The sequence below is a fragment of the Lytechinus variegatus genome, chromosome 1, assembly GCF_018143015.1.
Source record: "Lytechinus variegatus isolate NC3 chromosome 1, Lvar_3.0, whole genome shotgun sequence".
Lineage (NCBI taxonomy): Eukaryota > Metazoa > Echinodermata > Echinoidea > Temnopleuroida > Toxopneustidae > Lytechinus > Lytechinus variegatus.
In genome coordinates this window covers 91,591,755-91,609,522 of record NC_054740.1, presented here as the reverse complement: position 1 = coordinate 91,609,522, position 17,768 = coordinate 91,591,755, and the positions used below count along the sequence as shown (strand labels likewise).

General features: G+C 33.8%; 1 protein-coding gene across 3 annotated transcripts in view; it reads right to left on the bottom strand.

Annotated features, from left to right (window-relative positions):
* Window positions 1-5,852: 5,852 nt before the first annotated feature.
* LOC121428512 (kynureninase-like) overlaps window positions 5,853-17,768 on the bottom strand; it is a 33,080-nt gene continuing 21,164 nt past the window's right edge. For all 3 annotated transcript variants that reach the window (XM_041625206.1, XM_041625197.1, XM_041625189.1), the window contains exons 9-14: window positions 15,442-15,540; window positions 14,665-14,738; window positions 13,536-13,588; window positions 8,523-8,608; window positions 7,748-7,981; window positions 5,853-7,128 (exon numbers count right to left, since the gene is read on the bottom strand). In XM_041625206.1, the coding sequence (XP_041481140.1) occupies window positions 6,982-7,128; window positions 7,748-7,981; window positions 8,523-8,608; window positions 13,536-13,588; window positions 14,665-14,738; window positions 15,442-15,540 (693 nt within the window). In that variant the 3' untranslated portion in view covers window positions 5,853-6,981. The remainder of the gene's footprint in view (window positions 7,129-7,747; window positions 7,982-8,522; window positions 8,609-13,535; window positions 13,589-14,664; window positions 14,739-15,441; window positions 15,541-17,768) is intronic.

The window sequence follows — 17,768 nt, the reverse complement described above, 5'->3', positions numbered from 1 at the left end:
ATGAAATGACCACCGAAAAGTCTGTTTGTATAAATAAAAAATATGAGCCAAAGGATTCTGGAAGAAATTGTGTAATTGTGTTGGTGATCTTCAGTGTGAACAGTTTTCAGCATAGATTTAAAGATTTTCACAAATTTCAGTTTATGTAACTGTACCAGATCTAGATCCTCAATGATATGACAATTAAACCTGGTTTTACAGACTTTCTTGTGAAATCAGTGTTTACTGCAACTACTTTCATTTTTCTTTAAATATCGTGTTTTTTAGAAGATGACAGTCATTATTATTATAATTATGAAGGTATAGCTCAAGCTATCGGTTCCCAGCATGCTCCGTGCATTCAAAGAATTAATACTGCTATATGTAGGTACACCACATCATGGATGCTAATCTTGTACATAGAATCATATTTAGGATGGAAACATTTTTCATAAAACCATTGAATTCTACTGAGAATATACATGTACTTGTCTGATTTACCCATGACTGAATCTTTGTGAAACACTACTCTTGATGGAAAATATGAAACACATTTCGTCTGTTTTTCTTGCCTACCAACCAACCAACCCATCCACCCCCCCCCCCCTCACACTCAAGCCAACCTCGCCCCACCAACCCCAACCCAACCATAAATAAATAAATTAATCAATCAATCAAGGATAAATAAAATGAATAAATCACTTACTCACTAAAAAATAACTCAATCAATTAAACAATCAATCAACAAGTTAACTAACAGTCAATTAACTAATTATCCCTCAACTACCATTCTAATCAACCAATCAATTATCGAACAGCCTACAGATTTGTAGTAAATCTACTAAAAATATCAATCACTCATCAATAAGTAATTCAATGATGTGTATACCAATGAATCAGTCAATCTGATAAAACAAAGAATATTTCCTCCTTACAATAAAATGACTGCCTATAACTATGCTAATAAAAAATGTATCAATCAAACAAACGAATGTCTTCAACAGAGTAATTTTTAGCACAGCAGTATTATCATTTTATTCACGATTCAAAAATATACACTTTGAACTGTACAATGTAATGTACCCCAATAAAACCTCTGAATGATTTCAATATCGCAAAGATATATAGCAGCAAATGATTGCCTTAAGATTCCTGATATATTTAAATTTGTATACATGTACATTCACATATGGTAACAAAAAATGTTATATCAAGTCATTTTGTTTGTTTCCATCTTTGTTCACTCAGAACAAATTTTAAAATCAGTTAAAAATTCACTATTCAAATCTATTTTCACTGTTTACTACTTTGTGTGAAAACATAGGACATAAATCTAATATCTACAAAAACCAAACGTACATGAATAAAGATTTTTTAAAGTATTCAAATACATTCAACATTGACAAAAATAGAATATTCTAAGATCTTCAAAATATTTCAAGAATTCAGCATAGAGTGGTCTATAATTCAAATTTGTGCTAAAATATTAATTTCATCATGGCAAGGTACAATCTGTTCTCACTTTCAACATGATAAGCACAATACTGTTGCATATTACAAAGATAATGTTTACAAGGAATATAAAGCACATACATTGTACATATAGAATATCAACACTTTTTGGTTATTTTACTAACCAGTTTAAACATGCTTTCTGGTTGTATTTTGCCCGGAGGGGCCACTTACATTGACGAGTGGATACCATGCGCGACCAAAAAAACACATAAAAAGGATGTCTTTTTCACGATAGGGCATGTTATGTACGTAACGTGATAAGGGTGTCAAAAACCCCAAAATAATGAAAAAAGGGTATCTATTTCGCTAGGAAAATTACGTGTTTAGGGTCGAATTTGCGGGGATGATAAAACAAAATTAAAATGTTTTATAAAGGATGTCCTTTTTGCCCCAACACTTCGTGTTTAGAGTCTGATTTGCGCGAGGTGTAGAAGATGGGGTCGTACTAAACCAAATAAGGTAAAGCCAACGACCGAAGGACCCGTAACAATAAAACATTCCTGTACTTGTTAAGGGGTTCATTTCAGAAATATTTGCCAAGAGTATCGTTTTGTTCCCAATACTTGTTAAGGGTAGGGTTTCACACGCCAATATGTGTTAAGGGGTGCATTTTCAGAATATGGAAATTACGTGTTTAGGGTGCTTTTCGAGACCCCATGGTCGCGTATGGTATCCATGAATGGAAGTGGCCCCCCCCCGGGGTATTTTGTTATATTGATTTTTCCTCTTCATTATTTGAAGGCATGCCATCAACTAAATTGATTAAAAAGTACAAGATCAACATTTTTATTATTTAAAGAATAAGATTAAATTTCACGAGAGCCAGTTTGTCCCCTCCTTTGATTTACGTCTTTGAGCATTGTTTTTTTTTACTAAAACAGTCTCCTGAATGGTGCAAAGACAGGGGTAAAAAAAAAACAACCCAGATGTTGCATGTATGCATTCAATAATTTTAAGAACTGGCATAAACCATGGATAATGCTGCTAAAAACTATGCGCATCATTTTATGAAGTGACCTTAACCCCCTCTTTTCTTAGAAATAAACAGTTTATGAAATGCCTATCTGCACTACATAAGAATTGTGGATAAAATTTTGCAGAATTTGCACATTATAAAAGAATGGAATTGATTCTTTAAATTGGTATAAATAAATGCTATGATTTATTTCAAATATAGTTATGAGCATCAGAAAAACATTACAAACCTTGAACGCAATTATGTTTTGGAGACAAGCCCAGGTTTACGCCAGTTTGTAAAATTGTTGATGAATTGTAAAAGCCGGATGAGCATTAAATCATGTTCTAACAAAGGAGAGAAAGAAGCAAGAGTGATAATATTGTGCAATGTGCAGCCTCATTATATGAAGGACACAAGTGAATTAGTTACATTAGTTACATTTAGTTGAATAAACTTAACTTAAATAACCTATGACCTTACATGCGACCTCCAAAAGCAATGTATCAGAAATATTTTGCTAGTGGTTTCTGAATGCATGATGCTATTGTACCCCTAGTACATGTACCTCCATGACCAAGTATGGTTTCCATTACAGCAGCATGTGCTGTACTGGCAACCACTATGTATATAAGATCAGGGTCCTACACAACTTTTATAAGCAATTGCCCGATTGGGAAAGTAAATTTTTGAAAAGTTGGAATATACTTGCCCAAAAATCTATTTAACTTGCAAAAAAAAATCCTTGAAAAAAAGTTTTACCTCTTCAAAAGAAAGTTTTGTGGTTTTATAAACCATTGACTTTTTTTTCTTCTCTTATTTGACTTAAACTGATCTACCTCGTTATTGCATTTCTCTTTCTAAAGTAATTTTATCTTGCCTGCCATGACCCAAATTACGGTCAATATCATATCATCAACCCTAATTTTGGTCATTCTTCTCTGTGAGAATTTTACTACAAAACACTTGCCTGACTCTAACTTATACTTTCTCTGGGCAATCGGGCAAGTGTTTATATAGCACCCTGCTAAGAGGGCAAATTGCCAATTCGTCCACTCACCACATGGTCTACCTTCATTTAGTTTATTGCCATTCCGTCCATCAACATTTGGTCCAATAATCAATTTGTCAAATCACCATTTTGTCTATTACCATTTTGTCTTAATAACCAGTTGGTCTAAAACCCATTTTCTTTTCATTCATTTTGCACAATTTACACTTTAGTTCAATTATACCAAATGGTATATGGATTAAATAATTATTGGACCAACTGGTTATTAGACGGGATGGCATTAGACTAAATGAAAGTAGACCATGTGGTGAGTAGACAAACTGATGATAGACCATTTGGTAGTAGACGAGTTGGCAATTGGACGAATTGGAAATAAACATCTAAGAGTGTATTGCGGAAAACTTTAAAGCATGCCCTAAAATGAACCCTTCTACAGACCGCCCCCCAAAAAAAAAAAAAAAATTCACGGTAGGGGGTGCCTCATCCCTGCAGGATTGATATCTCTGCTATACACAAATAATTATTCTTAAAAATAATTGAAACATCTTTGTAAAACTAAGCTTTCAACTTTAGGTATCCTCAAAACATAAACCTTTGACACTATAAATGGAAACAAAAATAAAAATGAGAAACCAAGATACATGTAAATGTGTAACTGAAGAAAAAAAAGACAAAAAAGAAAGTAGCCTGTTTAAAGCACTGAGCATCTTTATGTACATGCATCAAAGTAAAGACACAAAACACACACAAAACTTGACATTCTCTGAACCAATTTTCCTATACTAATTACAGTAGGTTTACTGAATGAGAATGATTTTAAAATTAATGCCCAAATACATATTTGTCCAATATTTCTTTGGCAGAAGGGCTCCACAGTAGGGGAGATTGGGGTTAGTTGGAACGCGGGGTAAGTTGAAACATTATAATTTCCTTTAACGCCTTCAAATAAATTTATGCCATACTGCCCTCAATTTAATGCCATTATCAACAGCCATCCACCATATTACAGACAACACATGTGCAACAAGCCTGGTGAAGTTAGAAAGGAATTTTTGTTTTTTCACCTTCTGAGTAAGTTTTTTTTCTCTTTCAGAAATGTTTTATTATCTCCGAGAAGTTTATAGATCAAGTTGGCCAGTTTGGGGTATAATACACACTATTACCAAGCAACAAAATAAGGTTATTAATGTGCCATTATGAAGTCCCTTATTTGTGCTGTAAGCTTGTGAATGTCAAATGGGCCTCTTGGGTTAGTTGGAAAAAGGGGGCTATTTGGAACATGTTCCAACTTACCCCAAACATAATTATGAATATAAAAACATTGAATATGAGAAAAAAATGTATACAGTATTTCACACTTTTTTAAACATGTCTTGTAAGCCATGCTTGTTTTATTTCTCAAATTAGGTCTGAGTGTGCATTTAAGGCCTATTGTAGGCCCCTAACGAAATATTAACCCTTATCAAATGGGGGGGGGGGGGTAATTTGAGCCCTCCCTCGACAAATTTTGTCACTTCACCGTTGCGCGATTTTTTTTTACCACACCGCTCGCTGACTTTTTACTCCCAAGTCTTGCACATCATTTGAGACCAAATTTGCGATGCCCGGGTGCCCAGTTTCGAAATTACGCAACAATTACATATCGGACCAAAAATTGCTCAAAAACATGATCCCATGTACAAGTTAAAAAAAGTTTAAAAACAAAAAATACATTTAAAAGAAATTGTATTTTTTGCATTTTTTTTCGTAGATACAGTGTATTTTTAATAAATCACCAAAAATTAGCATTCTACTAGGTAAATAAACTGAGTTAAAGGCAAAAACATACACAAAAAACAAATTCAGGGCAGATTTCATAAGCTTATTTGCATAATGAATTAATAAACAAATATAAACAATCAATTTTTGTTGTGTAAATTTGATGCAGAAGTATAAGAAATTGCTGATACACTTAATTGCAAGTAAGATCAAACGCACACAAATACGTGGAATTCTACTACACAATCAGCTTGGGTGAGTGGCTGTATAACAGAAAACAAAGTTGAACAAATCAGAATATACACCTTTAATATTTGAACTTTAAATAAATAAAGCAAGTCGGCTAAAACCATGTAATATTACAGTTGTCAGTAGTTTTAGTTTAATTCTTAATTGACCATGCAGTGTTCCAACTAACTCCATACCATGTTCCAACTAACCCTGTATATGGGGTAAGTTGGAACGCTTGCGATGGTCTTGTTCAAGGCGGAATTTTTCAGTAACCATCAGATCACAGAAATAAAAATTTTATGGGGCACAATTGAAGCCCTTAGATATATGCTTCAAGCTGATATATGGATTGTTTCTAGAGTAAAATCTATTTGGATTTTACAGCCATTTTTGTGAAAAATGTTCCAACTAACCCCAATCTCCCCTACTCTTGGGAAGCAATTCACCCAAGAGAGGACTTTGAAAAAAAATCAGTCTTAAATTGGCAGTACTGTGCAAGCCAAAATGTTTAATTCTTACTATTAAAATGTTGATAAGTTTAATGCAACAGAACAACAATCAGTTAAGAAGATCGAGATTCAACAGAAACATAGTTACATGTATACAACTTTTTTTTTAGATATCACATACAGATTACAGCAAAATTCCATTGTAAACAATATCATCAGTAGTCCTCTCCATATTCTGTACATAACTATTTCCAAATACAAGCAATATACAAGCTACTAGTAAGATTTCTGACAATAGTACGTTATGTTGATCATATACATACATGATTCCTGAGAAGTGGTAAAACATTTGAAGAAATTTCAATAATTTGACAAAATATCACCCGACAGTCTAATTTTAACTTGAGAGAAAAAAAATTTAATGCATAAAACTTTCAAAAAAAATTATCATACATGTATATGTTTGACATATTATACTTCAGATGGCAACTTTGCTATATCAAATTATGACCACTTTTCATTGACGAGTGGAATGGTGGTTGAATAAAATGTAACTCAAATGTTATATAAGTCAGAACTGTATCAAACTATATATATAATATTTCCAAGACAATTCTCACAACCAAGTCCCTATGCCCAGTCCTAAACAATTTTGACTAGTAAGGAGTCCCTTTCAAACAACTGTCCTACTTCTGCCAGTATAGCAGTTACCATGGTAACAAGGCTCAGCAGCCAATCACAATCAAGGTTTCCCATAGAACTTACAATAATGGCAATTTTACAATAGTGATAAGACTTAAAGAAACAGGACCAGGATGGATAGTCCTGGAATGTGGCATTTGAAAAAAAAAAAAAAAAAGAATATGTGCAAGACAGTAAAAAATTGCATACAACCTATAAAAGATAGGAATACTAAATACAGCTTGATTGCATGTTGCTGTTAGATTTGTATGTGTGAGCTAAAGTAATTTTCATCCATTGTGATAAACCACAGCAATAGTTATCATTAAACCAAAAAAAAAATCGAAGAAAATATGTATGTGCAGGATACCTAAAGAATGTTTGAGAGAAGAATGGTTTTATCAGTCAAGCTCTGAGTCAAGATCAGGTTGATTCTCTGCAATGTCCATGATGGATTGGAGAGCATCAATAAACCGCCATACATCTAAGTAGTTACAATACACGGGAGCTGGAGCAATGCGAATTACATTGGGTTTCCTCTCATCACACTGAAATTAATTATCACAGACAAAAAATAAATGAAGGAAAAGGGGTGAAATGCTATTAATGTTTGGTTCCAAACCTGAAAAATGCTGTTAAAAATAATTATCACAGTACATTTGTTTGACAAAAATTGATATTTGAAGTACAGTAACAATTTATAAGAATGTCAGGAAAAATTCGAACAAGTAATATTTCATTATTTCTGTCAGCCACGCATGGATTCATGAGAGACGCAAGTTCAGGTAATGAGACCAAAATGATGCAAATGGTCTAAACAAAATGGAAATCATGATAATAAAAAGCAATTACTGTTTGCAGTAAGACTTTTTCATCACACCCAGAAACACATGCATGGAACAACATAAACAGATTGTTATATGTAACAGGCATCTGAAAAGCTATCTCCTGTGTGATCTTATTCTCAAAATATTTATCTACATAACAGCGAGTGTTCTTGATCTTTTCTGCAACAAGATGTCCTAATAAGCGATACAATCTTATGAGTTTAATACAGACAAGTACAACATTTGGAATAGAAGTTTGAGATACACTCAGTGTGTGTGAACCCCCCCCACCCAACACCAACCTGAAACCTGTCAAGGTTTTATTCTATGATGTACTTACCACTATACCTCTCTTGCCCATCTCACTATGTATCCTGTTGATTGGTATGGAGAAGTAAAGGGATAGTTGGGCACCTCTTTCCTCTGGATTAGAAGGTGTCAAGATGGTGATAAACTCCTTGTTCTTCCTATGGGGACTGTCCTTACCAAAGTAATGACCTACCAGGTACTCTAAGTAACCTGTTAAGACCACCGACTTGGCTCGCAGCTCTGACATACTGGTCTTACGAAACACCTACAAAATAATTCAGGCATGATATGATAAATACTGATATAACTTCGATTGCAAAGTAAAATTTTGTTTGTTAAAAATCCTGAGACGTTAGGATCAACCGTAGTAGGATTAACAACACAATAAAAACAGAAATAAGTTATCATTTACCAGTAACATGATGTAACAAAACACGGATGGAGTGCACACTCCTCTATTTCCAACAGTATATTAAAAAAACAGAGTTGTACATTAAAATAAAGGCCCAATTTCAAAATACACCACGCATTTTGTATTTATTTCTATTTATAGAGATACAGGTGTGTGATGTGGGGGATGACAAAAGAACATGGCTTGGCATATACCAGAGCTACCAAGTCTCACGCATTATGCGTGAGACTCAAGCATTTTGGATTCTTTTTCATCCCCCTCAAATCTCTGTCTCACGCAACTATCACAGCCTATCCCCATTTACATTGTACACAATGTCTGTGATCTCACTCAGAATTCACAGAAAATCTCACGCATAGTTGGTCTTTGAACTTGGCATCTCTGATATACTTACATCTAGACTTGCTCTCAGGGGACAAGCAGCAAAGATGGATGGGTTACTAAGGCGATATCCTGAGATGCCTGGAGATAGTTCAAGCTCTGCAACATCAAATAAAACATCACATGAGGATGAGTAATGAGTAGAGATCCAACATTTTAAAAGAAATTGACCCTGATATTCAGTTTTAGTTTTATCTGGCTAGTGGTTGCCCATAATATAGGAAGAGGCTGCAGCTTTTGTCTTTACATTTACGAGTCTGATGCTGTTACACGAATTGTAAACAATACATCTGATGAGAAAAACTCTTAACAGTGGATGCAAAGCAACATATACACTCAAGTCTTGCTTTAAGTTGTTTTCTTTTGATCCACGCATGTGTAGTGGTACTGAGTAAATACCCACAGATCAACAAATTATAAGGGAAAAGGAAAAGTAATCTATATGTACATGTAGTAAGGTAAAAACAGTAAAAACTGACAGGTTTGCCTATTTTGCACAGACAGCAACAATAACTAGTTCATAGTCTCTCACAGTAGATGTATTGCTTACAATAAGCATAACACTAAAGATTCTGCAGACTCTGCCTGTGGTCGTACACACTAAGTGTGGTCTAACAAGGGTTTAGGAAGTCAACAGGGTCACATTACATTGACTATGATGTCACATGCAATAAAATGGGATTCAATTTCTGTCCACACAAACTCCTTACTTGAAAGTATCAGTTATCCTTTATCTCTCACTTCTATTTCTCTTGAACATAGAGAGACCCGTTTCTGAATCCCAACACATGAGAACTGCACGATGACTACAAAAGCTCTGTAAAAAATCACAGCCTCTAGCACCATATAACAACCTCTAAAATACATGCAGCAAGCAAAAACTGTATGATGATTGCTGCATATGTAACCTAGGCCTCACTTCTCAAAAGAAATGGCGGGTAGTAGTAATATAACCATGGTTGCAGCCCCCCTAGTGATGTTAATTCTTATAGACTTAAATTGAGCTTTGACCGAGCTTATAATAGTTTGCATACTATGAAGTACAAAAACGCACAATTTAATGGTGGAGGTAACTAATCTTAATTATATTGCACCTCGCTATATGACAGGACAGACTAGTCTAACGCCGAGGACATTGAAGCGGGAATTAAGCAACTTAAACTCGGAAAAGACCTGGCGCAGATAATCTACCAGATTGAAGAGCGCCAACTCAACTCCAACACCAACCCCAACCCCTAGAAAAATTATCCCTCACCCCCCCAAAAAAAAATATATATATATAAAAAAATTAATAAATAAAAATAAAACAAAATAAAATCTGCGGCTACATATCAGAGCATTTTTCTAATGGAGGAATACATAAAGGTACATGAATAATAAACATGTAGGCAGTAAGTGCTTGATAAAAAATAGCCAGCAAACTTTAAATCAAAAGAAGATAATGATTATACTAATGATAAAAATATACAAGTAGTGATGCAACATGTTATCATAAGGGAATAAGGGATAATACTACAGAATAATACAAAATCTAGCATTACTCATGAATGTACCAATAACTTACAAATAAATTAATGCCACCAAAGTTAATGTGAAAAGATGAAATAACTTCTATTACATATCAATAAATTAAATGGCTAAATTCTTTTTAGGACCACTTTTCAGGTGTAAGTTCCCGTAAGTATGCACAGTGCCCCTTGTCTGTGCACACTTGTATCTGCACGATTTCAGTTAAAGAAGATATGTAATGACCACAAACTTTACACATGCAATATATATAAGGATATTCATTTAAAAAATCTGACTAAAAATGGTTTCTCGCATTCTTGTGACAGCCTCAAAATGCAGCCTTTCTCATCAAAATCTCTGAATCGTGTGGAAAGTAAATGGGTGCGAAGACATAGGGCACCATCTTGTTGTTCAATCTGAAAATTACTGGCAGTTTTTTCCAAGAAAATCATACATTTCTCTAAAACTTTAATGAGATTTTTGCCATGAATTATACTCATGAATTATAATATGAGGAGCATAACTCATTTTATGTGAAAAAAAAAAAAATCATGATTAATCTTAAGTTAAATTGTCAGATACGTAGACATGCCCCCCCCCCCCTTCATATAATATGGATGCAACATCTGCTACAATAACATATTACGGCCAATCGAATGAAGCACCACAGAGCAGCAGATAGCATGCAGTAGAAATGCATAATATGCACTCTAAATGTGCCAAGTATTTGCCCTACATACAAAGCAAGTGCATAAAAAAATATACATGTATGCAAGCGAGTGCTGTATGAAGGACTATAAATGTATGTAGATGCACAATACACAGTTGGGATCACTGTTTAATAATAGGATTTCTAACTAGGCTTAATTCTTAAATGTGTTCTGAAGAAGAAACAATTTTCTGTCATACATTCATAATATTGTCAAGCCATTTCATTTCAAGTAATGCATAGGTAGTAGTAGTAGTAGTAGTAGTAGTAGTAGTAGTAGTAGTAGTAGTAGATGTAGCAGTAGTAGTAGTAGTAGTAGTAGATTAGTAGTAGTAGATGTAGCAGTAGTAGTAGTAGTAGTAGTAGTAGTAGTAGTAGCAGCAGTAGTAGTAGTAGTAGTAGATGTAGTAGTAGTAGTAGTAGTAGTAGTAGTAGTAGTAGTAGTAGTAGTAGTAGTAGTAGTAGTAGTAGTAGTAGATGTAGCAGTAGTAGTAGTAATAGTAGTAGTAGTAGTAGTAGATGTGGCAGTAGTAGTAGATGTAGCAGTATTAGTAGTAGTAATAGTAGTAGTAGTGGTAGTAGTAGTAGTAGTAGTAGTAGTAGTAGTAGTAGTAGTAGTAGTAGTAGTAGTAGTAGTAGTAGTAGTAGTAGATGTAGTAGCAGTAGCAGTAGTAGTAGGTTCATGATCTTACAAGCAATGCAGGCATCTTGGGTATTTACAATGTTGTACAATAGCACACAGCACAATTTTTTGTACCATGGGTGTGTTGCATTTAATTGTAAGGCTTTCTACAACAAGAAAGTTTGGTGGGTCAATACTATATTAGTGCAAGTGGCCAAGCTTTTTTTTATTTAACTATATTGAAAGTTGTATGCTTACTGCCATAATAAAGGTAGATAATTGTGTGAAACAAGTATTTCCAATGCACATTTTGACTCAACAAACACCTGATCCATCACCAAAAATGATCAATAAGTCAACAATCTGACTTCAATTAGCTTCATCCGCACTGGAGTGTAGAGATAACTTGTCATATGTAGTCCAAGAAGAAAATGTTTGAAATAAGTTGCAGCAAACACTCCAGCATGTTAGAAATGTTAAGTCTTTAAAGGGTGTGAGTGGTCACGAATAAAAAGATCTGAAAAAAAGCTGAGGAGTATTGAAAAAATCTGAAATATAAAGAGCTCCCATACTTTTTGTACAGAGGAAAGCCAAAAATAAGCTGAAAATCAAAACCAAAAAAATCTGAAATCAGCTGAAAATCTGAACTCTCACACCCCTGATGTCTATATTTGATGTAAATTTTAAATCTCCCATTGTGGCTTACTGAATGCTTTATGGTGAAGGGTCATAGATGTCCAATTCTAAAAGGAATTTTTATATTTACTGGATGGTAGATGATGAAAATATCCTGGCCCAATCCCTATATAAGGGGGGCATGATGGATTCGCCCCTAGAAATATAGAATTATTTGGTTTAAAAAAGTGAGAATATACAATAAAGGTAATAAAACATAGTGAATGAAGTATTAGAATAAAATATCAATAATCGCAATGTCTACTCCTAATAAACAATTTTGTTATGTGCAATAACTTTAGGGAAATGGGTTTCCTTATTCAGCCCACCTCATTATTTTTTTGCAATGAAAATCATAATATTTCATGCCATTTTTTTTTAAGACTCAGGCAACTTTTATGTCCGACGTTATAACACCATGGTGCACAATTCAAAAGTCATGTATAGTTTGGTCTGCATGTAAGACTATAGAGGGTGTATCATAAATAGGTCTGCTAATGAGTTATAGCCACCTGTGTCCTGCCACAAAGCTTTGAATCCCAATCAAAACAAATCATTGCTTGATTCATGCATTAAAAAAAAAGTTTTGCAGAGAGTTTATCACTATTGTTTTAGCTTTCTAAACGTTATCTTTGCTTTCTCAAAATGCTTCCATTAAAATTCAAACGTTATATTTATGAAGTGTCATTAGCATTATGTATCTATTAATTTTCTTGTTCATTTTTTCATAGTTTCTTTTTATTTCTGTAAATGGTGGTTGCCATAATGTATGCTTTTCTGGTGGTCAATAGCCGTGATATATATTAAGTGCTAAATATTGTTAAATTCCAGTGTACCTTCCTTGATTAGCATTACAATATCAGCTATTAACTCTTGAGATATTAGTACTTGTGGTTTATCAAAAAATCTATAGTATGGAGTGCCAAATTTGATAAGAAATACTAGTAGACATTCTAACAAATTCTGATTTATTTCCACACTCTTTAACTTAAATTGGGGGAAAAGAAAAAAAAAGTAATACTGGTAATTATCAAAAGCCTGTCTAAAACTTTGGTAACATTAAATAACATTATCTGACTATACTTTTGTTTTACAATTACATTTTTTTGCCATAATCAAGCCATTCTAAGTATTACACTTTTTATATTAACAGAAAAGAGAGAAATAATTTTAGAAAGGTGTCACACAAGGGGTCAGACATACGTGTATTTCATGGAATTCCAAAGAAGTGATCCATGTAATCTAGACTGGCAATTAAAAAAAACCTACACACATGAAACATTCACATGTGTGTGTATAAATATGTATGCTGAAAAAACATCATTACACACAAATTCATGATATATAGCATACCATTCCAATATTTGTAAAAAAAAATAATAATTAAAAAAAAGTAATTGTCACTACAAGTATATGATAATGGCAAAATACATTCATGATGCTCAATCCATTCATTTTTGGGGGGCTTATCAATACAAAGGCCTATACTTTGAACCTAGTCCAAAACTCACCATTATTCATGTCGAATCTGCTCTTAAACTTGTGGCCCCACCATCCAACAAGCCTGATTGAAAACAGACACAAAACACAGTTGTTATAATCTCTATTTCATATATTATATAGAAAATATGAGAGGATAAATTCAATACCAATGTATCCCATAAATTCAAATTCAAGGAAATATATGATGAAAATATGTTTCCTCATCTAAACAATTCACAGAGGTGAGCAGAACTGTTTAATGATTGAATAATTTTAACCAAAGGTTATGCACAACCTGTACTGTGACAGATGGGTGTCATCCAGCTAAGGATGGCAGATATGAACAAAGTTAGCTGAACATAAAGTACCAACTCATCTCTTCTTGAGAGAGAAGTTGTAGGTCAGTGATCAAATGAAGCAACTATATCTGAATGAAACACTTCTTTAAAAACATATCAAATATATCCATTTACAATCACTTCTGACAACTACATTTCTAGGTCTGCTCTGTGCAATATTCCATTGCACAGTTGATCTCAAGTTTGTCAGGATTTCATCCAAGCAGCATCGTTCATGAATGAATATTTGTACAGATAACTCATTGACATGGGTTTGAATCAAAGATAAACCCTATTTTATCTTAGGCTAACAAAAAAATTGAAGGCCAACAGCTAAAGAACTCCACCTTGACCAACCCGGCCTTAACTTTAATTTATGCATGCACTTTCTATAGCAGTTAAGCTAGGTATGCACAAAAAGTAAGTTCAGCAGAAGTGATAACCAAGTTATGACAATTTTACCCATCAGAGATCAATTCTAGTAAAGAAGGTACAAAGTTATCTCATGATCAGGAATATTTCAGAGGATTGTAGCATCCTCCAGGAGTAGCAAATACAGGCCAACCAGGGGAACATTTCTAATAGTCATTTCTCAGCAAATTTTCACTGACAACAAAATGAGTACCTAAAATCATACCATCCGATTAGCACAGAGCAATCTTGGGAATGAAAATCACTATCAAGATTCTTGGTGAAATTTATCTTGGAGCGATAACTCTGGCGATGGACACAGTGGGACATCAACATCCAATGTTCTTAGATTTCCCACATGAGACCATTATCACATTTATGTACCTTAATATACTATAGGCATACATACTTAGGTTCCATTGTGTGAGCCAGTTTAGAGTGAAGAAAAGCGCCACCCAAACTTCCAGCACCAGAATTCAAATACTGAAACATAGATATTGAAAATGTAAGTTTATCATGTCATACACGCTAATGTATTAATATAATCAGCTCATTTAAAGGTCAAGTCTACCCCCAAAAAAAAAAATATCAGCTCATTTAAAGGTCAAGTCTACCCCAGAAAAAATGAAAAAAATTGATTTGACTTTTTATTTCACATCCGATTTTGATGAAATTTTCAGTGTCATGCTTGTTGGATATTTCTCTTTTTATGCAAATCAATTTTTTTGGGGTAGACTTGTCCTTTAATATCTTAATTCATTACTTTGAAACACATAATTATCAAATGGGTTTTCATATCTTTTTTGTAACAGCTGTGCTTATTTTTCTTCTTCTGGCATTTGACCATGGACGTAATATGCAAAAACAAAAATCACTATTAAAGAAATAGAGTTAAAAGATCAGCAGACAAACAAAGAGTTTTGAAAGGAAAACCTTTAAGTTTTAATGAAACCATACAAGGTTTGAATAGTGATGCATGCCTGGATTTGATCAAATGAATAATTTGAAATATAACCAACAAACCATATTAATGTGTGTCATGCATCAGTGATGTGAAAACCTAAAACATATGGTGATAGTATTGTTTCTTTCATTCATTTATAACTACCAATTTGACTCAACAGAGTTCATGTTTATTGCTTTCTCTCAGGAACATTGGTGTAGTATAAAGTAAAGACTTAATTACCTTGTATGTACACCAAACTGCAAAGTCCACATCCCAGTCATGTAGATGAAGCTCTACATTACCGACAGCATGTGCAAGATCAAAACCAACATAACAACCCTGTGTGAATGCAGATAAAAAAAAACACTCATTAATATAGGCATTTGGAAAGGAGTGTTCATACATGCAGTCTGAAGTATCTGGACACTGGACAAAATACTTTCATAAAGATAGAGAGAGAGGGGTAGAGAGAGAATTTTTCTCTTGGACAATCACAGGAGAGAATAATATATGCAAGTGAATATTAAAGCAAACAGATGTACAATCTAATTGATATTTAACAAGTTCAAAACAATACTTTGTTCAGGGTGCTACATAAGCACTTGCCCGATTGTCCGGGGCAAGTAAAAGTTAGAGTCGGGCAAGTGTTGAAGTAAAGACTAAAACTACTTGCCTGAATTGGGCAAGCAAAATTCTCACAGTAGAATGACCAAAATAAGGACCGATATGATATACTGACCCTAATTTTGGTCATGGCAGGCAAGAAAAAATCACTTTGAAAAAATAAAAATGCAGTAACAGGTAGATCAGTTCATGTCAAAAGAGAGAAAAAGGTAAATGGTTTAAATAACCGCAAAAATTTCCTTGAAGAGGTAAAACTTTATTTCAAGGACTTTTCGGGCAAGTGAAATAGATTTTGGAGCAATTATATTCCAACTATTTAACACTTTACTTGCCCGACTAGGCAAGTGCTTCTCAAAAGTTATGTAGCACCCTGCTTTGTTGCAAGATTAGATTATCATTTTAAATGCCATAATGCCAAGTCTGTGAATCAGTTCAAAACCCTACTCAAAACCTACCTGTTTAACAGATGATTCACAGTTGTGGGTCGGTCAATTGGAGGGGCACACCAGTTTTGATTTTTTATTATTAGAATAGTTGTATTACCCGTTTCATTATCCAGTGCCACTTTTTTTTAAACCCAAGTACAAACCATAAACAGAACACAGTACGCTTAGAAACACCAGTAGTAAGCACCTTATAAATGTTATATATTATTATTATTATTATCATTAAAGAGGTATCACACTGAGTGTTGAACATAGCTATAATATTGGGTTTTGGTAGCTTGGTTATAATTCAAAATTAGGGGGAAGAAAACGAGAATACAAACAGAATAAAGAAGCAAAGAAAAGTATCTACGATCAACAAAATTACACTGATAAGAAAACATAATTACATTTTAAACTCTTCTTCTTCATATCACAGATTTACAAGACAATCTACCAAAATACCATCCATGGCTGAAACTTTGCACATTATTATAAAGCTTCAATTAGATATTATGATTCCATGGTAACATGTGATAACATCATTATTTTGCATGGCAACAAGGCACTCATCTCATCCTACATAAATCTGTCTCTTGGTATATTACCCCCAGGCATGTATCTTAATTAGGGCACAATACACTATTTACAACTGATTATTACATGTATACAGCTGCACTGCTAAAGCCAGGGTAATTATGCTGCATGTACTGTAGAGCGCTTTGAGACTTCTGACAAAGTAAGTATTAAGCGCTATATAAGCAAGTATAATTATTATTATTAATTACAGGAAAGGTATTAGTGATAAAATCTCAATCAGTTTGCTAAGCCTGTCTGTGATAAAACTTTGATTGAAAATATTCAGATATTCATTTTTGTATGTAAGAACTTACTATTAGCGCAAGCAAATAAACCATAAAAACAAATAAAAAGAAAAATGCTACTCTCACGTTTTATTTTCCTTAAAAATCTTACTCCAGTTGAAATTTCTATAATTTTGATGTGAAAATGGTCGTTTCAATATCGTCATTCTGTTTCTGTTTATACAACACTCTCATATTCAGAACAAACATATATGCATAGAATTTCAATTGGGAGAACTAATCTCTGATTGGCAAGCAGCGAGTAATTAAGCATGTTGTAAGGCTTCTTGATATGACACAAGAATATGAAATCAACCTATGCCAAAAGGAAGCAAGTATCAATATTGGCAATTCCTATAAATGAGCAATATTTGTCTACACTGATGTTAGTACATGATGGCTTGCCCAACATATCAAAAGGAGTGTCAATACATTAGTTTCACCCACGAAAAAGGTCACTAGGTAAAATATAAATAATTCACATTTGCTTGATATGCTACTGGCTTCTTTATGCCATTGTACGATAATGAAACAAAGTCATTTCAGTGGCTTCCAAAAATATACAAGGCATATAAAAGCGATGTTGTGTCTCGCACACTTGTGAAAATAACCAGAAATATCGCGATTTGCCAAAGCAAGGGGGAGTTATCATTGC